This window comes from Myotis lucifugus, unplaced genomic scaffold (assembly GCF_000147115.1).
Source record: "Myotis lucifugus unplaced genomic scaffold, Myoluc2.0 scaffold_1, whole genome shotgun sequence".
Lineage (NCBI taxonomy): Eukaryota > Metazoa > Chordata > Mammalia > Chiroptera > Vespertilionidae > Myotis > Myotis lucifugus.
Window position 1 is genome coordinate 1836300 of NW_005871049.1, and position 24719 is coordinate 1861018.

A 24719-nucleotide genomic window follows, 5' to 3' on the forward strand; every position below is an offset into this window, starting at 1 on the left:
GTGACCTGATAATGTCCCCAAGCCCCGCCCTTTTATTAGACAACAGCTAAGTCACTTCCTTTTGAGTCTGCCCTAAGAGGAGCCGAGGGTAGGCAAAGCCATGGTGCAAACTTAAGCAAGATGACCACAGGAAGTTGGAGAGGTAAAATGGGTCAAGGGCTCTAGGACATGCTCTCTGCATGGGAGTTCTGTCCATTTTACAAAAACTCAGAGTCTGAGCTCTGAGGTGGTGGCTCACCCCTGGAAAGAAAATGGAGAGGCCTAGTCTGGGAAATATGCAATCCAATGGACAATTTGGCAATATGTGGAAATACTAGTGAGTGAGAGGTCATGTGAGCACAGAAGAGACTTGCCTTGCAGTGGGCAGGGCAAGCTGAGGAAGCTGAGCCTTGAAGGAATGGTAGTATTCTGACAGGTGGTCCTTGGAAAAGAGAGGAGCATGTACAACATGATCGAGAATCAGACATCTTCATGGAATGGAGTATAGCTCCAAAGTTCTAAAGAGGATGCATGGAGATGGGGCTGCGTGGTGGAGCGGTGGAGCTAGACTGGAATCTAGCCCTTAGTCTGTAGGCCAAGGGGGACAGTAGGTTCACAACATAGGTCTTCTCTACTGAAAGGGGAGGGGAGTCTCAGGCTGTAGTCAATCTGTTGGCCATCAAGTTGGTTTTCCCCTGTACTAGTCTTTTTTTTTTTTTCTTAATATATTTTTATTGATTTCAGAGAGGGAGGGAGAGGGCGGGAGAAACATCAATAATGAGAGAATCATTGATCGGCTACCTCCTGCAAGCGACACACCGGGGATTGAGCCCGCAACCCAGGCCTGTGCCCTGACTGGAAATCAAACTCTGACCTCCTGGTTCATAGGTTGACGCTCAACCACTGAGCCATGCCAGCCGGCTGAACTAGTCTTCTTGAATGCACAGAACCTTGAGGCATCACTGTGCTTGCTGCTATGGTATGAAATGTGTGTTCCTCCAAAAATTCATGTTGAAAACCTAATGCCCAAGGTGATGGTATTAGGTGGGGCCTTTGGAAAATGATTAGGTCATGAGGATGGAGCCCTCATGAATGGGATCAGTCTCCTCATAAGAGAGGCTCCAGAAGATCCCTCACTCCTTCCACCATGTGGAGGACACCAGAAATCTGCAACCAGAAGAGGACCCTCACCTGACCACACTCGCTCCCTGATCTCAGCCTTCCAGGCTCCAGAATTGTAATAAACTTCTATTGTTTATAAGCTACCCAGACAGTGGCATTTTGTTATAGCAGCCCACATGAACCAAGATACCCACCATGGGAGGAGACAACATACTGCACCAATTTTCATTTCAGGGAAACTGGTGAGCAGATACGTTAAAGCTTTAGGTTACCTCATCAGCAGTAACCCTACCATTATCCACAGACAGTACATGACCTCCACCAGGATGATGAAGGCCCGGGACAGTAGCTCTTGGATTCGTTTTGGCATTGACTGGGCCTGGGAACACCCGACATCAGCCCTGCTGCACAGTTCTCTGGGTACCAATACGGCATATAGGCCCTGATGGGCAGGGCGCTCGAGATGGGAGTGAACAGGACAGTCACCCATGACGTAGTGTCCTGCCTAACCTGGATTTCCAGTCTCTCTCAACCTTGTTCAGTTGAGAGATGAGAATATGGAACTGAGTGTGAAAGGCCCAGCTGTGATTCATGCTGGCAGCCAGTCTGCGGTCTCCTGAGCCAGAGCGCCAGAGCTCCTCGTCTGTTTCTGGAAATGTGTGTCCATCTCCCCAGGAGCAGAGGTCCCAGAACCCCAGGCTGAGTGTCAGGGCCTTTGAAGGGAGGAGGCAACCTGGACTTAGGGTCTGTGAACAGCTGACAGGCCTTGCGGTAGCCTAGGCACAGTAGTAGCCAGCAGTTCTCCTCAGACACCAGATGACCTCTGACCAAAAGGGGAAGGACAAATCCTGACTAATTTCTCCATAGGTATGATTTGCCTTAGTTTGGGTTCCCCAGAATTAGATCAAATTTGAGCTGTCCAGAAGGAACTGAGAAATGGGGAGAGGTCAGCAGGAGGAAAGGTGGGGCACAGCCAGAGTTCTGCTGGGCTAGGAACCAGACCCTCCCTGCTCTGAGTTGCTCCCAGGCTTGCTTCTCACAGCAGACAGTGCCCCGCAACAAGGCAAACAGGCCCTCGATAAGCTCCCCACAGTTCCCTCCATGCCCTTTCACTAGGCTATGCCTTGCAGTTCTCTTCTACCCATCAAGCTGCTTTACTGTTAGGTCTTTGTTCATGCGGATCTGTCTGGAATGACTCCCTCTTTGCCCTTTCCACCTTTAAATTACACCTCAGTCATCACCAAGGCTTGGGAGCCTTCCTGGGTAATTCCTCCCGGCCCTAACCCCAGCTGGGGGTGGCCTATGGGTCCCATAGTGTCAGGTATTTTCTCCCATCTTTGCATTGATAACTGTGGACTCCAAGCACATGCTTCCTACTCATCTTTAGAACTCCAGAGCCCACTTCTAGGCCTGACAAGGAATAGGATGTTAATTTTTGTTAAATTGAAGAGCCCTCCCACAACCTCAGTAGTCCAGGGCTTTTGAAACTGAGAGGAAATCAGTAACCTCTTCCTGCCTTCCTAGTGCATATGGCTTCAGCCTTTCCACTAGGTTTACACATGCCTCCATTTTCCCACTGATACTTCTATCCACTTAGTACTACCCACCTTCCCTTCACCCTGCTAAGTCAATTTAGGGCCAAGACTGCCCTCTCTGGCGAGAAAGAGCCCATCCAAACCTGAAATCTCCACTGAGATTTTGTCACTAAAGGGAGAGGTGGGAGGTAGGATAATGAAGTACAGAGCATGAGCTCTGCTGTCAGACAGACCTGAGTTCAAATACCATCCCATTTACTAGCTGTAGGACCTTAGTTTCTTCACTTCTCTGAGCCTGTTTGTCCATGTGTAAAAGATGGAGACTAATTTCTACATAGGAGTTGCCTTAGTTTGGGTTCCCCAGAATTAGATCAAATTTGAGTGTAAATAGTTTAATTGGAAAGCGATCCAGGCCAGGGCTGGGATTAGAATGATGCATGTGAGGTGCCCTGCTACAAAATGTAAAAAGGCCCTCAAAGTTCACGGACGTGTCAACCCCGCCCTTACATGAACCCAAGAGTGAGTACCCCTCACCCTGGTCCCAGCCCTGATCCAGTAAGCACTGAAAGGGGAGTGAGCAGTGAGGTAGGAAGGGAAGGAAGCCAATGAGAGTATGTAATCAAGTTGCTGCTGGGAGCTAAGCCCTATAGAACTGTTTAAAATGAACCCACCTGAGAGGTGAGGAAGCTGTGGTATTTATCCTTCAACTTCCATCTTTCCCTGGCTGAGGGCTGCTTCAGGGCCCTAATTACTTGTCACAACCTCAATAGTCCAGGGCCTTTGAAACTGAGAGGGAATCAGAGCCTGTGCCACACAAGCCTAGAGAAGTGCTACGGCAGAGTCACAGGTTCTTGCAATAGGACCATGTGGGGTATGCACTAGAATGGTGAGTACCCAGGAGAAACGGGTAAGGCACTGATTCTGTTAGAGCAGTGGTTCTCAACCTTCTGGCCCTTTAAATACAGTTCCTCATGTTGTGACCCAACCATAAAATTATTTTCGTTGCTACTTCATAACTGTAATGTTGCTACTGTTATGAATCATAATGTAAATATCTGATATGCAGGATAGTCTTAGGCGACCCCTGTGAAAGGGTCGTTCAACCGCCAAAGGGGTCGCGACCCACAGGTTGAGAACCGCTGTGCTAGAGGGCTAGTGGAAGGATGAAAGGGAAAAATCATAAAGCCTAACACAGAGAAGTCCCCTTTTCTTTCCCAGTTTATGGCAACCACTTGTGAAGTTCATGGAGCTTCCTAGATCTCCATGAGTCCACAACACTTGCAGTCCAGGGCCTTCCCATCTTGGAAGAAGCAAAAAGCCCATCAAGACCCCAAGGAGAGCTCTAATTGCCCAGGGTTCAAAGGTGCTATGGAAGGCTGGCGGTTGATGGAGCTAAGGTGGAGGGCTTGCTCCTCTAAGAACTGTGTCTTCCTGCATCTGCACCCCACCTCTCTCTCTGGCTTTTCCACCTCACACTGTAACACTACTTATGACATACAAAACTAGCACCTTGTTTAATAGCAACTACTGTCACTTCCTCACCATCCTCTATGTGATTGATACTATGCCTTTATACACATTATCTTAACTCTGAGAACCCTGTAAGATTTTTTTCCCCCGTTTTCTGGACAAGGAAACTAGATCTCAGAGAGGTTAACTTTTATCAGAAGCAGGGGTTCAGACTCAGGTTGATGTGATACTCTCCAATGACTATCTCTTCACTGTCTCAACAATGCCCTCCCACAGGACCATTGGAGTAATAAGACAAATCAGCAGCCTGTACCCAAAACAGTGGGGGGTGGGGAGGGGCCACTGGGAGTTGCTGTTTCCCCTTGACTCCCATTGGCTAACAAAAAGCCTATTATTCCTGGTCCTGCTTATTCCACACCCCCCTCCAATAATTTGCCACTGACCCATGTTCTAGTAGATTGCTCAATTTTAAGCTAAATAATTCACTTTGTAGAATCAGCCTGTCTCTTTTCTTATCTTTAGGCAAGAGATAACATACTATCCCCTATTTATAGAACTCTACCTCCAATAAATTTCTATTTAATGAGAAGACTAGTGAGAGTTAAGCTAATGGGACATAACTGATAAACTAATTTTCATTAGAAGGCAACCAGTAAAATAATCAATACTAGAATCAAAATATGACATTTTCTTTAGGAGTGAAGAGGAGGGGCACTGTAGTGTCACTGCCATGGACCAAAAGTGGCTTTATTTGTTCTCAGCCTTTGTTTCCTCATCTGAAAATTGGGAACGATAATACTACCTCACAGGATTGCTGTGAGGATTAAATGAAGGCACATACATTGCCTGAACCATAGTAGTTGCTCAAAAAATAACTGCTATTATGTGATGCTGGCCTCAATGTCAGGGCACCAAGACATGGAAGGAATAGAGAGTGAACCTACCATCCTGCCTTCTAACTCAAAGATCTTGCATGCAAGGCACCCAGACAGGAAACAGTGCCTTCCCTGAAGGCCTGTGCTGGCCTTCCATCCTAGCTATCTCTCAACTCCCCAGTCTAACACACACCTCATTTTCATTTTAAATAAAGGAAAAGGTAACTGTGGACTTGATAAATCAGAAGTTAGACAAGTCTGTGTCCCTGTTCGTCCTGTCCCAGGATCCTTTCCTGTTCAGCAACCATCTCCCACAGTCTTTCATTACATCTTCAATTCTGTTTGGGCCAAAGCTAGCTTTTCTAACATCTTCCTCAGGTAGTTGTTTCTACCATCCAACACGCTCCACAACAGCCTATGCACTGAGAACAGACCACATCTCTGTTCTGCTCTGAAAGCTCCTGGGCAATGTGACTGAGAATGTGTACTTTCTACTAATGTACTTAAAACAGAACCTATTTCCTGTTACTTCTATGACCTCTGACAGTGGTTTTAACAAATGAATATCCACTGGTTAATCTACAAAGGGAAATTATTGCATAGGAAGTAACTAAAAATAGTGTTCACTTACAAATTCCTGGGAAGAATGGCAGGAGAGATCCCTCAAAGGTCCTATGCTGTGGGAGTTCTCTTTTTTTAATTCTCACTCAGGGATATGTTTAGAGAGAGGAAGAGAGAGAGAGAAACATTGATGTGACAGAGAAACATCAATTGTTTGCCTAACCATCCATGCCCCCAACTGGGGATCAAACTTGCAACCTAGGTATGTACCCTGACTGGGAATCAAATCTGCAACCTTTTGGTGCATGGGGGTGATGCTCCAACCAACTGAGCCACCCAGCCAGGGCTGGCTGAGAATTCTTAACTGGGTGAGGCAATGAGATGAAGTAACAGGTCATTGAATGATAGGGATAGCAGAATAAGGAGTAGGATTCAATGAACTGGCACCTTGCAGAATGATGTCAGAAAAGGTCAAGGGGCCAGTGTGGCTCAGTAGTTGAGAATTGAGCTATGAACCAGGACGTCACAGTTTGATCCCCGGTCAGGGCACATGCCTGGGTTTTGGGCTCCGTTCCCAGTGGGGAACATGCAGGAGGCAGCCAATCAATGATTCTCTCTCATCACTGATGTCTCTCGGTCTCTGTCTCTCTCTTTCTCTCTCCCTTCTGCTCTGAAATCAATAAAAATAGATTAAAAAGAAAAGGTCAAGGGAATAATCACACAGTGTTCTGGAACTGCACACTATACATTCAGTGAATATAGGTAGGATATCAAAGACTAGTAAAATATTTCATTCAGAAACATGTAATTTATGAGTCTGAGAACAAGCCCCACAATTAAAATATCTGTACCCAAAACCTTATAACACAGAGAGGGGGAAAGGAAGATCTCCCTCTCATTGAAATAAGATTTCATACAAACATATATAAATATATTTAAATTTTCTTTTAACTATAAGTGAATTCAAACAGGCTGTTATAAAACCGAACACTATGTACAATTGTCTGTATAGATCATAGAAAACACAAAAACCAGAATGCTGAGTGGGTGCTCATGGTGGAAAATGCCCATCAAAACTTGCTCAACAATGAACTGGGAGCCATTAAAGCTTAATGACCATGGTCCATCCTTATTGCTAATGGTTTTGTCAACCTTCGGACACTAGAAATTCAGGATTTTCTCCTCCTTCCTCTGCCTGCTTTGGACCGTGTCCGGCTACCTGGCCGGACAGTAAACTGCTTTTTAAAGTCCACTAAGCAATCTGTGGCTTCTGAAATGGAAACAAAAGACTTGATGGGAGACTCATTTAAGTCAAGATGTGCAAGGGAACTCTGCATCTCTCTGCTGCAGCCTGCCTCTTCCATCCCTGGTGAGGGTACCCTAGAGAGAAAGGAAAAATTTCAGAATTCAATATCACCTACTAATAAGCACTAAGCATGCATCATGCATTGTAGCAGGGGTTTTTACATATATTATTAATTCACATAATCTTTGTAATCATTCAACCAAATAAGTAATATCATTCCCCTTTTACAGATGAGGACATTGGGTAAATCATATACCTTTAAAGCCACACAGTTATGCAGTGAGAGAATGAGGATTCAGATTCAAATTCCCAAGCTGCTTGAAATCCAAGTCAGAAGAGCAGGGTTGAGTGGGGATAGAGAGGTAGAGAGGAGTAAGAAATAGCTTTTGCTCTGTTTGTTTTAACACCATTAGTGAACTGAGCTACTATTCCATTCTTAGCCAAGATATAGGGGGTCACAGAGGCAGAGAGAGAGAGATCTACAGTGATTTCTACCTTCTACATTTTGACTATCACACTATACACAGAACCCAGGACTAGGCCTCTACTTCTCTAGAACTGCTGACAGCTGCACTTCAATGCACACCCCAAGTCACCTGAAGGCCACTGTTTCTGAAGACTTGGTCTTTATCTCTGCATCTGTGATAGGAGAGAAAAAGTAATAATGTTGTTAGTAGTGTTGTAGTCATAGCACTTCTCATTGATCATGTGCTTCTTATATTCTGGGCACTGCTTTTCATCAGGCTTATCCATGTGGCTACAGACTAATCCCCAATCCCCAGTCTAATGGAATGTGAGCATTTAGGATCCAACACTCCGCTGCAGAAGTACTGAGGTGAACACTTTTAAATGAACAACCTCTGAATAAATCTACTTCAAATCTGGACTTGAGGAACTAGGAGTTGCCAAGGGAAATCTGCCTCCTACAGAGAATCACAACCTGCTGATCTGGAGACAGCAGGACATGGAACTCAGAGAGGCTGCCTTTTTTTAGAGTCATCAGAAAGGCTTAAGCAACAGTTCCTCTTCCATCTGCATCTGGTGAATTTTAACAACAGCAACTAATAACAACCACAGTAATGATAGCAGCTAACATTTATCCAGGGCCTACTTATGCCAGGGAATATGTTTGGAGTTTTACTAGACATAATCCTTACAATCTGTTGGTATTACTAACTCTGCAATGCTTGTAACCAATCTACTCTACTGATCCCTAAATACTAGGCACCAAGAGACAGATTACTTCCTACAATCTCTCAGGAGCATAGGTTGGAACACTAAGCTAAAGGTAACATATGAATGGAGCATATACTGGTACATTAGAAGGAGGCAGTAACATCGGTATGTCTGGTTTCCCATGCCTGTCCCTTTAACAGGAGTGGGGAACGTCCGGCCTATGGGTCATATCATTTGGTCTGGCTCTGCCAAGGCAACCACAGGCAGGACTTGAAATTCAATAACTCTAGGCACTTTTTTCATAGTAACATAATTTTTAAGTTGATAATTTTGTATGGCCTGTGAATGATGTTGTAAATAGCCAAATGGTCCTTGGCAGAAAAAAGGTTCCCCACCTCTGCTTTAGAAGGTACTTGGGGCTTGTGTCATTGCCCTGTCATCTGGAAATGTTTTTTCCCAGTTCAACGGACAGTCCTGGAAGTTTAGGCTTCATAAAACATGAAATGAAATGCATGATGAAGAAGACAGGCTATCTCCCCATCTTTCTTAGGGAGAGATGACCTAGACCGAGTCTCAAAGGCTTGCTACTTAGGTGAAATGTGTACCCACACAACTCTAACAAATAGGGAGTTGGCAGTGGTTCTTTTCACTAGAAGGCCTTGGCCAAAAGCCCAGAAAACTGGTCCCGGGGTCCTCACCTGCAGTCTTGTGCTCAGACTGCTCCAAGAGACTGAGGAGTCGGCCTTCACTCCGGCCTTTTTCCTGTGGCAGAGATAAATAGATGAAAGGGAAGGGTTACCTCATAGCAGAGAATCTAAAATACAACTTCCTTAGCCCAGATCACACCTGTCTCCTAAGGAAAGAGGTGTGGAGGTGCACCTCTAAGAAAGTCTTTTGCTTTCTAATAAATGAGGGTACACAAGTTAAAAAGCAAACCGTGATGAAGAGAATACATCTTTATGCCAATATTATCTAAGAACGAATTCGAGAGAAGGCAAATTATTCCACCAAGATCATATTAAACACAAGTAGCTTTTGACCTATGATAGATTTCGAGAGATTTAAAACAGAAAATGACAATTTTTAGGTAAATTCTAGGGGCAGTGATAAGAATAATAAATTAGCTCTATGGTATAAGCACATACCTATAAAACCCAACTCCAAATCACCACCACAAACCACCCCATTCATACAGGGGTTGCTTTCTTCTGTCATGATGGATAATGGCTTCTTCATCTTAGCATACAGTGATTGCTATGTAAGCCTATAACATGGAGCTGCTGTTTTATCTTTCTCTCTAAGCCAAGACTTGCTCTTCCTAATCTTTAATCACAAAGCCCAGAAAGCACATCCATCTTCCCAGCAACCAGAGGCCAGAGCCACACCTCCCTAGGGCCAGGCACACACAGCGTTCAAGAGAGCTGATCTCACATATCAACACTGGGGGGATGATTGGATAACCTTTCTGGAAAGCAATTTGACAGTATGTTTCACGAGATTTTTAAATGTTTATATGCATTGCTCTAAGAATTCCACTTCAGGAAATCTATTTTAAGAAAATAACCAGTGGTACAATGACTAATTAATGTTTTAAACAGTCTTCTAATACAGAAGAACTGGAAAGAATCTGAATGTTCAATAATGAAAATGATTACTAGTAAGTGACTGTGTGATACAAATATTAAGAGTAATTTTTAAAAACAGTTTAAAAATAAACCAAAAAAGGTGTTTATGCTACAATGTTAAGTGTACACACACACACACACACACACACACACACACACAGTATGGTGCCAAGTACATTAAAAATGCATAGAAAAAAAGACTGGAAAAATTATAGTTGATAATGTCCCCTGATTCCTCATACTTTTTAATTTATTTTAATTTTTTTATTATAGTTTACATTCAGTAGCTTCATACTTATAAAAAAAACTACTTCCCGTATTTCCTACAATGAACACATATTATTTTTAATTAAAAGAAAAAAAATTTTTAAAGCACAAATCTTGTTTCAAGATAAACAGAAGAAAAGGAGGGAGAAAAAGAGAGGAGAAAAAACCCAGAACGGAACTGTGGAAGGTTTGGTAGCCTTTCCTGTTAAAACACTCCACATACCTTTGGGTTCCTCAGCCATTGCCACTGCTTCCCCTCCTCAGCTGAGTGTACTCTCACACTTTCTGCAGGCCCATCTCCTTGGTCATCCCTTGCAAGCCGGAGACAGGACTCTACATGACTTTGGTACTCTTTAAATGGGACCAGGGATTTACATAGATAACACTTCTCATGCCTAGCCAATCAGAAGAAAGAGAGAAAAAGCAGTTTTAAGGTTTGCTTTTGCCACTGGGCTCCTGGATATGTCTCAAATCATGTTTTTATGTCTCAAAGTTATTCTGTGGAGAAGACATGTCAACCAATGCAGATTTGCTCAGCAGGGCCTCCAATAAAACTAACCCAATGACAATCAAAAGGACTGAGTGATTAGTGGTTTTCCCTGGCTGTTTCTCTGTACCCTGCTGTTGCAGCCGTGGGATGGTAATAAAATCAGCACTTCTAACTATCTCAATGTTGATTGCTCTTCAGACATAAAATATTCTGTCAAACTCTTCTGAAATTAAGTGTAATCGTTTTTTCAAAGGGAAGTTAAAATTTAGACAGAAAAGGGAGCACACAGAGCATTAAACCAAGATGACAACTTTACCAGGGTAGATGAACTTGTCTGACTAGTAAATCAAGTCTGTCCATATGCTGACTTCCTTAATTCTATAACCTGCAACATTAACTAGGAAGTTACCAAAACCATGTGGTTCTGCCAAAGGCTTCTGCATAATTTCATACACAGTTATTTTTATCATTTTGTAACAGTTGAGTTTGTGGAAAGAGATGAAATTGTATCCTTGAGTAAGGCTAATTGGACATTGGTGAAAATGGAATCATTGAGAACAAAGGAAGAAAATGAACAATTATTAAGTATTTAATAATGGTGGAAGGTGCTTTAAACACAATTTCTCAATCTCCAGCCCTACTAAGAAGGTACTTTTCTCCCCAAGGTTGTATAGCTAATAATTGTCAGAAGCCAGGTCTGCCTGACTCAAGATCATCTCAGTTTTAAGAAGCTAAGGAAAACTTTTCAAAGTTTGCTATCTTAGACTTCTCTTTCTGGCCGTTACAACTCAATTACTACAGCCAGGGAAATGTGGATTGGCTCTAAGGAAGAATTTCTCTAGAGGTTTTTAAAATAGAAGAAATAAGTCTCAAGTATTTAATCATCTTGGAGAATGCAAGTAAAACTCTTCCTTATGAGAAAAGCAGACCAGTGTACCTTACACAGTTTATCAGGTAATGCAAAAAGCATTTATTAATCTCCTACTATGTGAAAGATGGCATCACTGAGGAAGGAGCATGTCAAGTAGGCTTTGTCAGTTCTGCCCTCATGATCACAACCAGTTACTTACAATTTCTCTTCAGTCTCTTTATTAAAAAAAGAAAAAAGGATAACTGCCTTAAAAGCTATTGTAAGAGTTATATAGTAAATAAAGCACCTAGCACAATGACTGGTACACAGTATTAGGTGCTCAACAAATAGGTTTTATTGTTGTTGCTGTCTCAGACAAATTTTATTAGATGCTGAAGAATAGAGTATGAATGAAGACAAGCATCTGCCTTCAGATAACTAACAGCCTAGCCAGGGAAACAGAAATGTCAAAAATGAACAAAAGAAAATTACTGCAATACACTGTGATGAAGACAGTCCTAGAAGAATGTCCACATGACAGTGATTCCAAAAGGAGCAAGGGATGAACTCTGCTCAACTGGATTAGGGAAGGAAACTCTAAAATGTAGGGTCTAAATCTGTGTTTCTAAGGTAAACGTTTCTGCCTAATGACTAACTGCTCTAATGTACTTTGGTAATATCTTTACTGTTGGGAGAAAGCACTCAAACCCAACCCCTTAAAATGTGCTTTCTTGTCAAGTTGCAACCCACAACCCAAGGAAGTCTTCTATATTGCCCAACCTTTTGCAACTCAACTTCTGTTATCATTATATCACAAAATAGCTCACTGCTTCCCCAAAACACCAAGATGCAAATTCAAAGAAAAAAATTAATTTTAAAATTAGTTTAATGAAGCCAAAATGGTGGGGGGTTAACTGTACATAATAAACGATTACACAGACACGCACACATTTTAAGTTATAAGGAATAAAGTTTATTTTGGCAGATGTTAAAATTAAAGTTGCAGACATTAGTAACATAACTCAACATCCTTAATTTGGTATAAGTGTGACACATTTTCTTGCTTTCTTCTATTCTACTAAAGCACCATACCTAAACTGTTTTATAAAACTAATATATTGAAATTTAGCTTTACTGTTTTCACTTATGCTCTGATTCTAAAGTAAGAGCAATGTGGAAGTGGAGTGGGTAGCAGGATTTTTTTAGGGTAATAAAAAGGGATATACAGAGGCCACATACACTGACATAAAATGGGAATAATAAAAAGAAATTCAGGCATCCAAGCAACAAAGTGATTGGCAGGCCAAAGAAACCCAGGGTAAGAGAAAACTTGGTCTTTTTATTTGACCCAAGCAGCAGTATGTTAAACAAGAGCTCCCTAAAAACAGCATACATACTTACTTCTCAATGTCCAGGGAAGTCTGGGCCACTATCCCACAGTCCCTCTTGCTCTGGGCCTCTATTTGTCTGCAAGTCAACACTTTCAACAAAAAATGAAGAAAAACTATCAGTTAGCAGTAGACTCTGAATATAAAAGATAAAATGTGTACGAAGAAGCAAAGTTTAAAATCCTACTCCACTGGGAGACATGCACTAAGAAACTTCTTTTTAGTACAGAGAATAATACCTGTAACATATGTACTGAAACTGCCAGCTACAAGATATGTCCGTATTTGCTAATGAGATCTATTTATCCCTTATTTGCCATGAGACCTAAAAACCTAGTTCACACCAAAACAGGTTTTTGTGTACTACCCAACCTGCAGTATCTGAGGGAGAGATTTATACTTTTCCAACCAAAATTCTCACTGGCTTAAATTGAACTTACGGCAATTAAGGTCCATCCCCTCCCCTCCCCAATCATCTTCAAATAAAATGTTATCAAGACCAATCTCTTAACTCTATACTTGGGTAACTACGCTGTTGTGTATTCCACCCCCCCATCACCACCCCCCGCCTAAACACAGAACTTTACATTTGTCCCTGTTTGTTTGTTTTTGTTTTTTGGGGGGGTTTTTTGGTAATAGTTTACTGATTTTTAGAGAGAGAGGAAAGGAGAGGGAGAGAGAAAGAGAAACATCGAAAATGTGAGAGTATACTAGGAACATTTATGGACAGTCTCCTGAATGCCCCCTAACTGGGCATGTGCCCTTGACTAGGAATTGAACCGGCAACCTTCTAGTGCATGGGACAATGCCTGAACAACTGAGCCACACCAGCCAGGAATGTCTATGTTCTTTTCAGGCGAACATTGCAGTCTGTCAGGTTCATCTGCAATATTGATCCTGTCATCTAATGTTATTAGCTCTCTTTTCCAGTTTTGTGTCATCTGCATATATGAAAGCATCTTCATCCATATTTACAGAGAATCTTCAATTTGGGTAATTTGGGGAGATAATTTGGGGAGATATAAGAAATTATGAGATGGGGTTCTTGCCCTAAGGAGCTTACAATGTATTAAGGGAGACAACATATACACTCAAATAACTATAACACCAAGTATAAAGAGATATGAATAAAACAAGATGATACACACAAGTAACTATTAATAGTGTTTGTCTCTGGGGAGGATGACAGTGACACTTGAGGACTAAATTAGGAAGATGGTATGTTTTTTTACCATATACTTTCTGTACTGTTGAATTAAAAATTAAAAGGGAGAAAAAGAGAGCAGAGTACAGAGAAAGTAGGTAATCTATTTCTAAGGTTCCTTCCAACCCAGAGATTGGAGTACTGCAGGAGAAAAATATGCTGGACATAGTTGTATAGCCTTCAAATCCTCCTACTACTCTATCAGCCAGCCCACATTTCTCCATCTTATATACAAGGACTTCATGAGAGATTTTATCAAGGGCACTGCTAAAATCAAATCTTAAAAGGTTGGCACCTCACAGATTACAGAAACTTTTAAGGGTTGTTTTTTCTCTCTCTCTTTCCATTTGTTCCCCCATCTTGACTACCAAGTATTTTTTCCAAAAGAAATACTTGGAAACCACTCCACAGACAGGGCTGGAAAAAAAATTAATTGCTTCTAGCACTTTATAGATACCACTATTGCACTTAGCACATTTCTGTTGTTATTTGTTTGTATGTCAGTCTCCTTTCTACATCATGCAACTTTCTGAATTTAGAGATTCTGAGTTTTGCTTTGATCTCTTCAGCATCCTCAGCAAAATCTAGCACATATTAGACACTAATAAATATTTGCCAATTAAATCATAGCAATGGATTCAAGGGGGGAAAAAGAGCTCTTGTTTTTGAGGACCTGCTCTGTACCAGAGACTTTATAAAACTAATCTCAATCCTTAGAACAAAATCCTACAAGGCATATGTCATTATCTGTATTTTATAGATGATGAAATATTAAATACCTGATCAAGATCACAAAGCCCAAACAACAACAACAAACCCCAATACAAGTCTGACTTAAAAGAAGCATATGTTCTTCTATAAGAGCAGGCTGCCTCTCCTGGGAAATAAAAGGGTAAAGGATGGGAAGAGAAAAAGTGGTAAGTAGTGAGTGAGTAGGCAGGTAGAAAAGAATCTGAGGGGAGAGACTTGGCAGATTGCTGGGAACCACATGCTAATTCTATTATTTAATGTTAGAATAAGGACGGACCAGTATAAGTTTACAAAGGAACGGAAAAGTTGCTCTTAAAGGAGCTTCCAACTCCAGTTTATGAGGGTTGGGACAGTCACTTCAACTAGTGGCAGGCAGAGAATTCAATATGAAACTGAAATCCAAAACCCTTGCTGCTGATGACAACAGCCAAAGATTTCAAAAGGGAACAATGGAGTCTGAGAACAACTACCAGAAAAACAACCACCAGGCAAGGTAAGCAAAATGGAGGAGAGGAAGGATGTCACTAAGACCTGAGAGATGGAAACACCCTAAGGAGCTGCGCTATGGACTTGCCTTGGCACGGTTAAGACAAAAGGAAGCAGTAATGCCTGGTGGAATAAAGTACACTAACTTTAGAGTTGGACAAAATGGTATCCAAATTGGGACTCTACTAGCTATTCACCATAGGCAAATAACTTAACCTGAGTATTAGTTTGACTTACCTACAAAATGAGATGATACAGCATCTACTCTCATGAGTTTTGGTAAGAATCACATAAGATAATCCAAATAAGTTGTAAGAGTTTCCAGCCCACAGAAAGCACTCAGCAAACATAAGTTGTTAATTGTAATTATCATTATTATTCCTCCAGACTTATTTTTTAGCCTTAGCCAAATATTTAAACCCATCCTTAGGATAAGCACTTATCAGCCTGTCTAAAATTTGGGTTAGGTCTTACTTTTAAATGGTTCTCATATTGATTTGTACAAACAGAATGAACAGCAAATAATCAAAGAATTATAGAACAATTATCAATACTATGTAAATATCAGCACATTTGTTTCCAAAAATCCAAAGACAGGCAATCACAAATAAAACATATGGCCTACAACTATAACAGTGAAACAAATGGCTCCTTGAGGAGTAGAAATTATATATACAAAGAAGAGAGATTTGTCATCTTCAATTTATCTCCCTCAACCTCAAAACCACCTCAGCAGAAAATAACAGGAGGCCACAGACTTGTGTATGTTCCTATTAAAAGTGCCCCTCCCCCAGCCAGGCACTTCCTCAGTGGGCTGTAAGAGGAAGAAGGAAAGGTGCACTTCACCTGCATGCTGCCTGCCTCAATGCTGCTGACCTCCCCTAAGAAACTAGCCTAATAGCAATGTGGCTATTTAAATTTAAATCTTAATTAGAATCTATACTAATAAAAGCATAATATGCTAATTAGACCAGCGGCCGAATGACCTTCTGGACATCCTTTCCAACGACTTCCTGGACGAAGCCGCGGCGGCAAGGCCAAAGCAGAGGCTGAGGCAGAAGTGGCTAGCGGTGATCAGGCAGGCAGAGTGGTTAGGAGTGATCAGGCAGGCAGGTGAGCAGTTAGGGGCAATCAGGCAGGTAGGCGAGTGGTTAGGAGCGATCAGGCAGGCAGGCAGAGGCGGTCAGGGGTGATCAGGCAGGCAGGCAAAGTGGTTAGGGACAATCAGGCAGAGTGGTTAGGGGTGATCAGGCATGCAGGCGAGTGGTTAGTGGTGATCAGGCAGGAAGGTGAGGGTTAGGGGCAATCAGGCAGGCAGGCAAGTGATTACAGGCAATTAGGCAGGCAGGCAGAGGGGTTAGGGGCGATCATACAGGCAGGCAGGCAAGTGGTTAGGAGCCAGCGGTCCTGGATTGCAAGAGGGATGTCTGACTGCCAGTTCAGGCCTAAACCGGCAGTTGGATATCCCCCGAGGGGTCCCAGATTGCGAGAGGGTGCAGGCTGGGCTGAGAGACTCCCCTCCCCCCTGCCGTGCATGAATGAATTTCATGCACCGGGCCTCTAGTTAAATATAATTTAAAATTCAGCTCAGTCCCATGAGCCATATTTCATATGCTCAATAGCCATGTGACTACTGGCTTTCATATTTGACCCCACAAATATAGAACATTTCTGTCATTACAGACAGTTCTATTGGCTAGCACTGCTCCTTTAAGAGATAACTAGGATAAAACTTGCCTTAAGTTTGTTTACCTTGACACCACAAGAAATCCAAGCCTCCCTGGCATCTCTCATCCCCACATAACTCTAATCTGTCATCTTGGAGGGCTTTTCTAATCTGACCCAATCATCCACTCCTACTCTCGAAATGACTCTGCCTTCTGGAATTCCTGTCAGTGATCAACAAACCCGCCCGCCCCCTCCCACCCCACCTCCCCCCATATTCTCAACCTCCTCTGAACATTCTCTTCATCTTCTTGCTCTCACTGAAAGATGGCTGTCCTCTGAGGATACTTCTTTGCCTTGTACCTTCTCAAATACTGGCTTGTTTCTTCTTCCTTACACCACAGTACTACTGACCTGGAGTTGGGGTAGATATCCTCTTCCTCCTCCTCGTTGCTTCCAGCCTACTGGAAAAACCTAGTTTGAAGCACAAATCAGGTGTTACCCCTGCTACCCAACCCTGAAGTAGTCATAACCTATTCTCCTGGTCACCTGCCCTCCACCAGCCACCGACACTTCCTGACCATTCACTGAAAATTTTAATATATCACTGTCTTTCTCTTCACCACTCCTGCCATCATTCTTGGTGATTTCAATATCTATATACTGTATTACACTGAAGCATATCAAGTTGTAGATTTTATAGGTTTCAACCTAAAGTATGATGCATCGAATGCTCTTGCCTCTCAGTTCCTTGATGACCATCCCAGCCTTTCTCAAGGGGGGTTCTGAGAGAGAAGTAAGCCTAATGCCCTAAGGCATACACTGTATGTGATGAGTTAATCTCTGTCTGCTACATTTAGAATGATTGGTACCAGTTTTGTACCATCATTGAGAGAAGTAGGATAACAATCTGTTCATTATGTTTCGTGATTCCAATGAGAAACCCTGGTTGAGCTTGTCAATAATAATAGTGCCACTTGCAAGCTGACAATTTCAGATGTCCCATTTTCTGATAACCACCACTGTTCTTTTCTGACTCCCTCTAAATATCCTAACTCCAATAATTTCTCAGCCTCTCTAGGATATCTAATTCCAAACTATCACCTTTTTCAGTGTTCTTTACCCTCTTATGTTCTCAATTTCCTTCTTCCCTAAGTTAGATTTCACAGTTATCTAACCATTCCCTTGAGTATTCCCTCAACTTATTTCTAATTTCTTTTGTACTCCCTGGCAAAACCCAATTTTGGTTAAATCCAGCACTCCACCTATTATTTGTTCCTACCTAAGCAGCACAACAGTGCCAACTGGGCTCACATTATATTTAAGTCCACAAACCTCAAGAGGCCCCTCAAGTACTGCCTACCAATCTTACTATGTTTCCATAGTCAGTAAATTCTTGTACTCTCCCAGAGTCTATTTCACATCTTTTCCACTATCCTCATACCTCCAATACCATCCTGACTCTGCTGTCATCATTCTTTTTTGTTTCAATATAAAACTTTATTGAGCTATAATTCACATATATTCAATAGTTTTGAGTACATCCATCACCACATCAATTTTAGAACATTTTGTTAACTGAAAAAGAAATCTGTTCTTATTAACATTCATTCTCAATTTTCCCCCAAACTCTCAGCTCTAGGCAATCACTAATTTGTGGATTTGCCTATTCTGGCCATATCCTATAAATGGAATCATACAATATATGGGCTTTTGTAACTGGCTTCCTTCATTTAACATGTTTTCATGTTATAGCATGTGTCAGTACTTCATTATGTTTTTCTCCACTGTGGTTGCATGTCACATTCCCACCAACAATATACTGGGGTTCCAATTTCTCCATAGTTTTGCCAACATTTGTTATTTTCGGGTTTGTTAATAGCCATCCTACAGGGTATAAGGTATTATTTCATAGCGTTTTTTAACTTTTAATTCCTTAATGACTAATGCTGTTGATCATCTTTTTATGTGTATATCTTCTTTGAAAAAAGTATATTCAACTCCTTTGGTCTAATTGGGTTGTTTTTGTTTTCTCAGTCCATGAGGTATTGAATAATTTAGAGGTCTTAGAAAAACAGCCACTTATCTAATTCCTACTAGTACTTGTGTATAAAATATATAGCTCAATCTTTTCTTTAACAGCTGAAATTTTTACTTAAGCAATATGACAATATATATCAAGAATTTTAAAATAACTCATATCTTCTGACCCATGAATTATACTTTGGGAATCTACTCTGAGGAATCATGTGAATTTAGATGAGACTGTAAAATAAAGATATTTTATCAAAGCATTATTTATAACAATAAAAAAATTAAATAACCTAATGCTCAAATACAGGATAAAATACTAAGCAGGAATTCAAAATAAAGACTAAAAGGAAATATGCTAAAATATCAACTAACTCAGTGGGTAGGAAGGGGGGTGTGTTGGGTGATGATTTCGGATGATTATTTTTCTATGTTGCCAATTTTCTTCAGGGAGCATATACCACTTTTCATTTAAAAATTTGTTTAAATATTGACACCACAATATTTAAAAAACAAGTCTAGGCAAGGATCAACAGTGACCTTTATCAAGGTTCCTATGAAAGTGAAATGAATGACAATAGGACATAATACAAATATGTGAGCTTTTAAAAATGTTTTATAATATGTACAAAAGAATATATATGCAAACCAATCATCCAACTTAAGAACTAGACATTACCAAAACCAATTAGCTGTGTGCTTCTTCCTGATTCCATCCTTTATCTCCACAGAAGCAGCCTTTATTCTCAAAACTGTTATTACTTTGCTCTTATACCACACAGTTTTACCATAAATTCTTAAAACAATATATTGACTATCATATTGGATTTAGTATTCTCAAACTTTTTTTAATCTGAACTTTCATGGATGACTCTTTGGAGCATAAGCTTTTGAATTAAAGCTGACTGTATATCCCAACTCTAGCTGCTTTCTAAGTACTGTAAGTGATCTTGGGAAATTATTTTCCTGTCAAGCCTCAGTTTCCTCTTTTATAAAAGTGGAATAATATCTGCTTCAAAAGGTTGTTCTGAGAATTAAAACAGAATATACAAAAAGCATAGTTCCTAGTATATAATAGGTGCTCATAACTGGTAGCTATTGTTGGTTACAATTAGGTATGATTTACAAAGATTTGGCAAATTAAGTCCTTTTGCTTAATGGAAAAATAACATCTTGCTATTAAGAGTTTCCTTTATATTAGGCCCTTAGAAAATTCCTTATTAGCAAGTCAGTCTATGAATGGTCAATCTCCACAGCCACCACAGAAGTAATTCTAATCGTTTGTTTGATCCTTTGACTTTGCACATATGCTTTTACAGAGGTGACTTATGTCACATTAACTCAGTTTACTAGGAAATAGTCTGAATCCATCAAACTGTTTCTTCCAGGTAATTGAAAAGCTGACAAGATCAAGTCTGATGAGATAAGATTCCATGTTTCCATTCAGGGGTGTCCTCAGACTTTGCCCTGACTATATATATCCCCATCTCCACATATGGAAAGGCAGATAGAACATAATAATGAAGAACGCTAGCTGTGGAGTCAGGGAGACCTGGGCACGGGCCCCAGCTCTGCTTATTAACTGACTAGAGGCCTGTTGCACGAAAAGATTCGTGCAATAGGCCTTCCCTTCCCTTGGCTGCCGGCACCGGTTTTCCTCCGGCACCCGGGACCCAGGCCTTCGCTCCGGCCGGAGCCGCCTTCAAGCCTTCGCTGCTCTGGCCGGAGCCACCTTCAAGCCTTCGCTCCGCCAGAGCCATCTTCAGTCTTTGCTCCGCCGCTTCGCGCCTACGTATGCAAATTAACTGCCATCTTTGTTGGCAGTTAATTTGCATATCTCGCTGATTAGCCCATGGGAGGCGTAGCGAAGGTATGGTCAATTACCATGTTTGTCTATTATTAGATAGGATGCTGGACAAGTACTGAACTTCTCTGATACCAGTTTCCTCACAGGTAAATTGGAGATAACAATAACACCTGTAAGGTAATTATAGTCCTGACAGTTCTAAAGGAGATGACTGATCTAATATTAATTCCTTGAACTTTCTTTCTTAACATGCTCTAAATCAGCAATTTTCAACCCTTTTCATCTCATGGCACACATAAACTAATTATTAGAATTCTGCAGCACACCAAAAATATATTTTTTGTCGATCTGACAGAAAAATAGGTATAATTTTTATTCATTCACACATGACGGCTACTGTTGTGTTGGCTGTTGTCATTTTTTATTTGACAATCTAAGAGAAAAGAGGTCAGTGCCTCTGACTAAATAGTCAGGTATTGATGATTTTTAAATTCTTGCAGCACACCAGTTGAAAATCATTGTTCTAGGTGTCTAAATTAAAAGGTATGACTAGATCATAAAGTAAGAGAACTTCTTTAAAGTGGTTTTTAGCTGTTAATATTCTTTTAACACATAATACTTTGGGTATTAACTCAGGTGTTAATAAGAGCTATTTTATTTTTCAAGGAAGGAATACACACACTTAGCAGAAAAAAAATTGCTAAAAGAAATCCTGAGGCCTGGCTCTTCAGCAACAAGGCACAGTGAGTAGAAGTAAGCAAAGACAGTCAATATTGAGGAACAAGATGGGAACAGCAAAGGCACTGAGGACTCAAGAAGACACAGATTACATTCAGACTGCCGTTTCACATACCACATCATACAGCAACTTTATTGATGCACCACAGTGGAGCTGCTTATGAGGAAATGTTCCACAGAGAGGTTGAACAAAAGTTTTCAGAAGACAACTAAGACGACCCCTATATCAGGCCACCACTTCCTATCTCTTAGCTTCCTCCTTCCATCATCAATGGCAATGAATTCTTTACTCTTTCTCCTTGCTGCTCACTCCCCTTCTTAATTCTGGATGGATTCTAATACTCTTTTTCTCGTATCAGTGCCACTTCTATTCACACCGATTAGATCTTTCTGCAGGATCAGCACCACTTCTGCTTCAAGAAATAAAAGCTTTGACAGCATTCACACAAGTAGGGGGTTGCTGCCCCAGCTGCATAAATCTGGAAACTTGGTAAAAACTGATAGGTGGGTGGGAAAATTTTGGAAAGCACCTTCAAAGCAAAAGGCAATTGCCTTATAAAGAACTCATATAAACTGATAATAAAAATACTAAGAAACTGCCCTAGCCCGTTTGGCTTAGTGCAGCAGTTCTCAACCTGTGGGTCGCGACCCCTTTGGTGGTCGAACAACCCTTTCACAGGGGTCGCCTAAGACCATCCTGCATATCAGATATTTACATTACGATTCATAACAGTAGCAACATTACAGTTATGAAGTAGCAACGAAAATAATTTTATGGTTGTGTCACAACATGAGGAACTGTATTTTTTTTTTTCAGTTTAAGTTTTTAATTAAAGTTGTATATAATATTACTTTATTCCTGCATCTTCTCAATTGTTTCTTCCTTGTATTTTCCCTTTTCCTTTCCTACTTGGCGAGATTTGGCTTTACGTTCAAGAATCTTTTTGCGGTCTTTGTCCAGCTTTAGTCTAGTGATAACCACCTTGCTGGGGTGAATGCCCACATGAACAGTTTTCCCATTAGCTTTCTCCCGTTGCACTTGTTCAATGTAGATGACGTATTTCTTCCTGTAAACCTGGACTACTTTGCCAATTTGCTGCCCTTTGTAATGTCCTCAAACAACCTGAACCTCATCATCCTTTCGGATGGGCATGGACTGAACATTGTACTTCTGTCTCAGCTCTTTGGAAAGAGGAGACGACATGATCTTCCTTCGAATGCGGGAAGGTGCATTGAAATGCCTTTTACGGTTCTTGCTCCGGTCAGAAGTCACAAAGAGGTTGAACTTCATTTTGACCGCTGGCGCTCCTACGATGGCCGCAAGAGGGAAGAGCCATGAAGGGCCAGAAGGTTGAGAACCACTGGCTTAGTGGATAGAGCATCGGCCTGCGGATTGAAGGGTCCCGGGTTTGATTCGGGTTTGATTCCGATCAGGGGCACATGCCCGGTTTTGGGCTTGATCCTGAGTAGGGGGCGTGCAGGAGGCAGCTGATCAATGATTATCTCTCATCACTGATGTTCTCTCTCTCTCCCCCTCTCCCTATCTGAAATCAATAAAAACATATTTTTTAAAAATAAAAAATACTAAGAAACCAAGTTCAGAGAACACAAAGAGGATTTCAACTTTACTACTAACTTTACTACAACGAAATATAAAGTATAATGAAATTTCATCGATTATCAGAAATATGCCATGCTTTTTAAAAAAATAATATTTCTCAGTATTTGGAATGGTATGATAAGAGGAACACTCATTTGCTACTAGTGAGAATTTAAATGACTAATACCTTCCAATAAAGCAATCTAAAAACTTTATACATATAATCCAGTAATTCCACTTTTAGTAAGCCCGTTTAAAGAAATAACTCTTATCAGAAATTCAGACAATTTATACATTTCAAGGCTCATTGCTATTGTAGATCCAAACTTTTAATAGAAATAAAAATGTAAAAACCCATGCTTGATATTAGGGAACACTGAAGTAAGAATCTGTCCTTTTTCTTACCACAGCCCTGTGAATCGGAAGTAATCCCTTCCTCCTCTGTGAGTGGTTCGGGCCTCTGTTTTCCTCGTAGGCATAATCTAAAATTGAATGGGTTTATATGTGACGACTAGAAAGCAGTGCCAGTATTTGTTCTGTTTTGTAGTATGCCAGGTATGATATTAAAAATATAAGCCAACCTGTGATCCCACTTCTAGGAATATATCCCAAGAAACCAGAAACACCAATCAGAAAGGATATGTGCACCCCTATGTTCATAGCAGCACAATTCACCATAGCTAAGATCTGGAAATAGCCTAAGTGCCCATCAGTAGATGAATGGATTAGAAAACTGTGGTACATCTACACGATGGAATACTATGCTGCTGTAAAAAAGAAGGAACTCTTACCATTTGCAACAGCATGGATGGAACTGGAGAGCATTATGCTAAGTGCAATAAGCCAGTCAATGAAGGAAAAATACCATATGATCTCACTCATTCATGGATAATAAAGACCATTACAAACTTTTGAACAATAATAGATACAGAGGCAGAGCTGCCTCAAACTGATTGTCAAACTGCAGTGGGAAGGCCAGAGAGGGTTGGGGGGCAGAAGGGAGGGGAGTAAGAGATCAACCGAAGGACTTGTATGCATACATATAAGCATAACTAATGGACATAAGACACTGGGGGGTAAGGGAGGACAGGGATTGTCAGGGCGGGGGGTGGGGGAAGGACACAAATGTAATACCCTTTGTAATACTTATTATAATATTTTTTTTTTAAAAAGAATAAAAAAAAACAAAAACAAATTTGAGGTCCCATCCAGCTTTATACCATATCCCTAATCACCTCTCAAGCACCCCCTGTCCCCCAGTACTAATAGCAGGACACAAACATTTTTGTTAAGTTGAATCACTGTACAAAGCAAATTAATCAATGGCTTCAGAGATAGTATAATTTTATACACATAAAGAGATCTTGCCCTAAAAGGTTTTGCTCAGTGGTTGAGTGTAGGACTGCTGACCGAAGGGTCTGAGGTTCAATTCTAGGTCAAGGCCTCATATCTGGATTGTAGGTTCCCGCCCCCACCCCCTCCCGCCCACAACTTTCCACTACCTCTTAAAAAACAAACAAACAAAACCCTCAACTTTCAGGCAGCAACCCTAGGTCACATCCCTGATTCTAAAAGGCTCCAGCCTAGCAATTGCTCAATAAAGCTGTGTATAGAAACATTTTTTTTAAAAAGACAAGGCAAACACAATATTCATAACTAACCTAATTTTACCATAATTTGGAATAAACTCAATTACAAGAGATTATAGGAATGAGGATTAACAGAAAAAAAGAAAAAGCCTATCTGTTGAATAGAGACAAGTAAAGTCAAAAGATGGAGAAAGACATCAGCGTC

The 24719-nt window shown here is 41.0% G+C and overlaps 1 protein-coding gene and 1 pseudogene across 8 annotated transcripts in view; both read right to left on the minus strand.

Annotated features, from left to right (window-relative positions):
• Window positions 1–6330: 6330 nt before the first annotated feature.
• UIMC1 (ubiquitin interaction motif containing 1) overlaps window positions 6331–24719 on the minus strand; it is a 72557-nt gene continuing 54168 nt past the window's right edge. For 3 of the 8 annotated variants that reach the window (XM_023753766.1, XM_006081602.3, XM_014454486.2), the window contains 6 exons: window positions 17164–17223; window positions 12658–12736; window positions 10140–10311; window positions 8723–8786; window positions 7445–7487; window positions 6331–6922 (listed from right to left, as the gene is read on the minus strand). In XM_023753766.1, the coding sequence (XP_023609534.1) occupies window positions 6712–6922; window positions 7445–7487; window positions 8723–8786; window positions 10140–10311; window positions 12658–12736; window positions 17164–17223 (629 nt within the window). In that variant the 3' untranslated portion in view covers window positions 6331–6711. Of the gene's footprint in view, window positions 6923–7104; window positions 7163–7444; window positions 7488–8722; window positions 8787–10139; window positions 10312–12657; window positions 12737–17163; window positions 17224–24719 lie in introns of all 8 variants that reach the window. The other 5 variants (XM_006081604.3, XM_023753760.1, XM_006081605.3 and 2 more) reach the window with 4 other exon arrangements.
• On the minus strand, window positions 22129–22661 carry LOC106696932 (annotated as a pseudogene).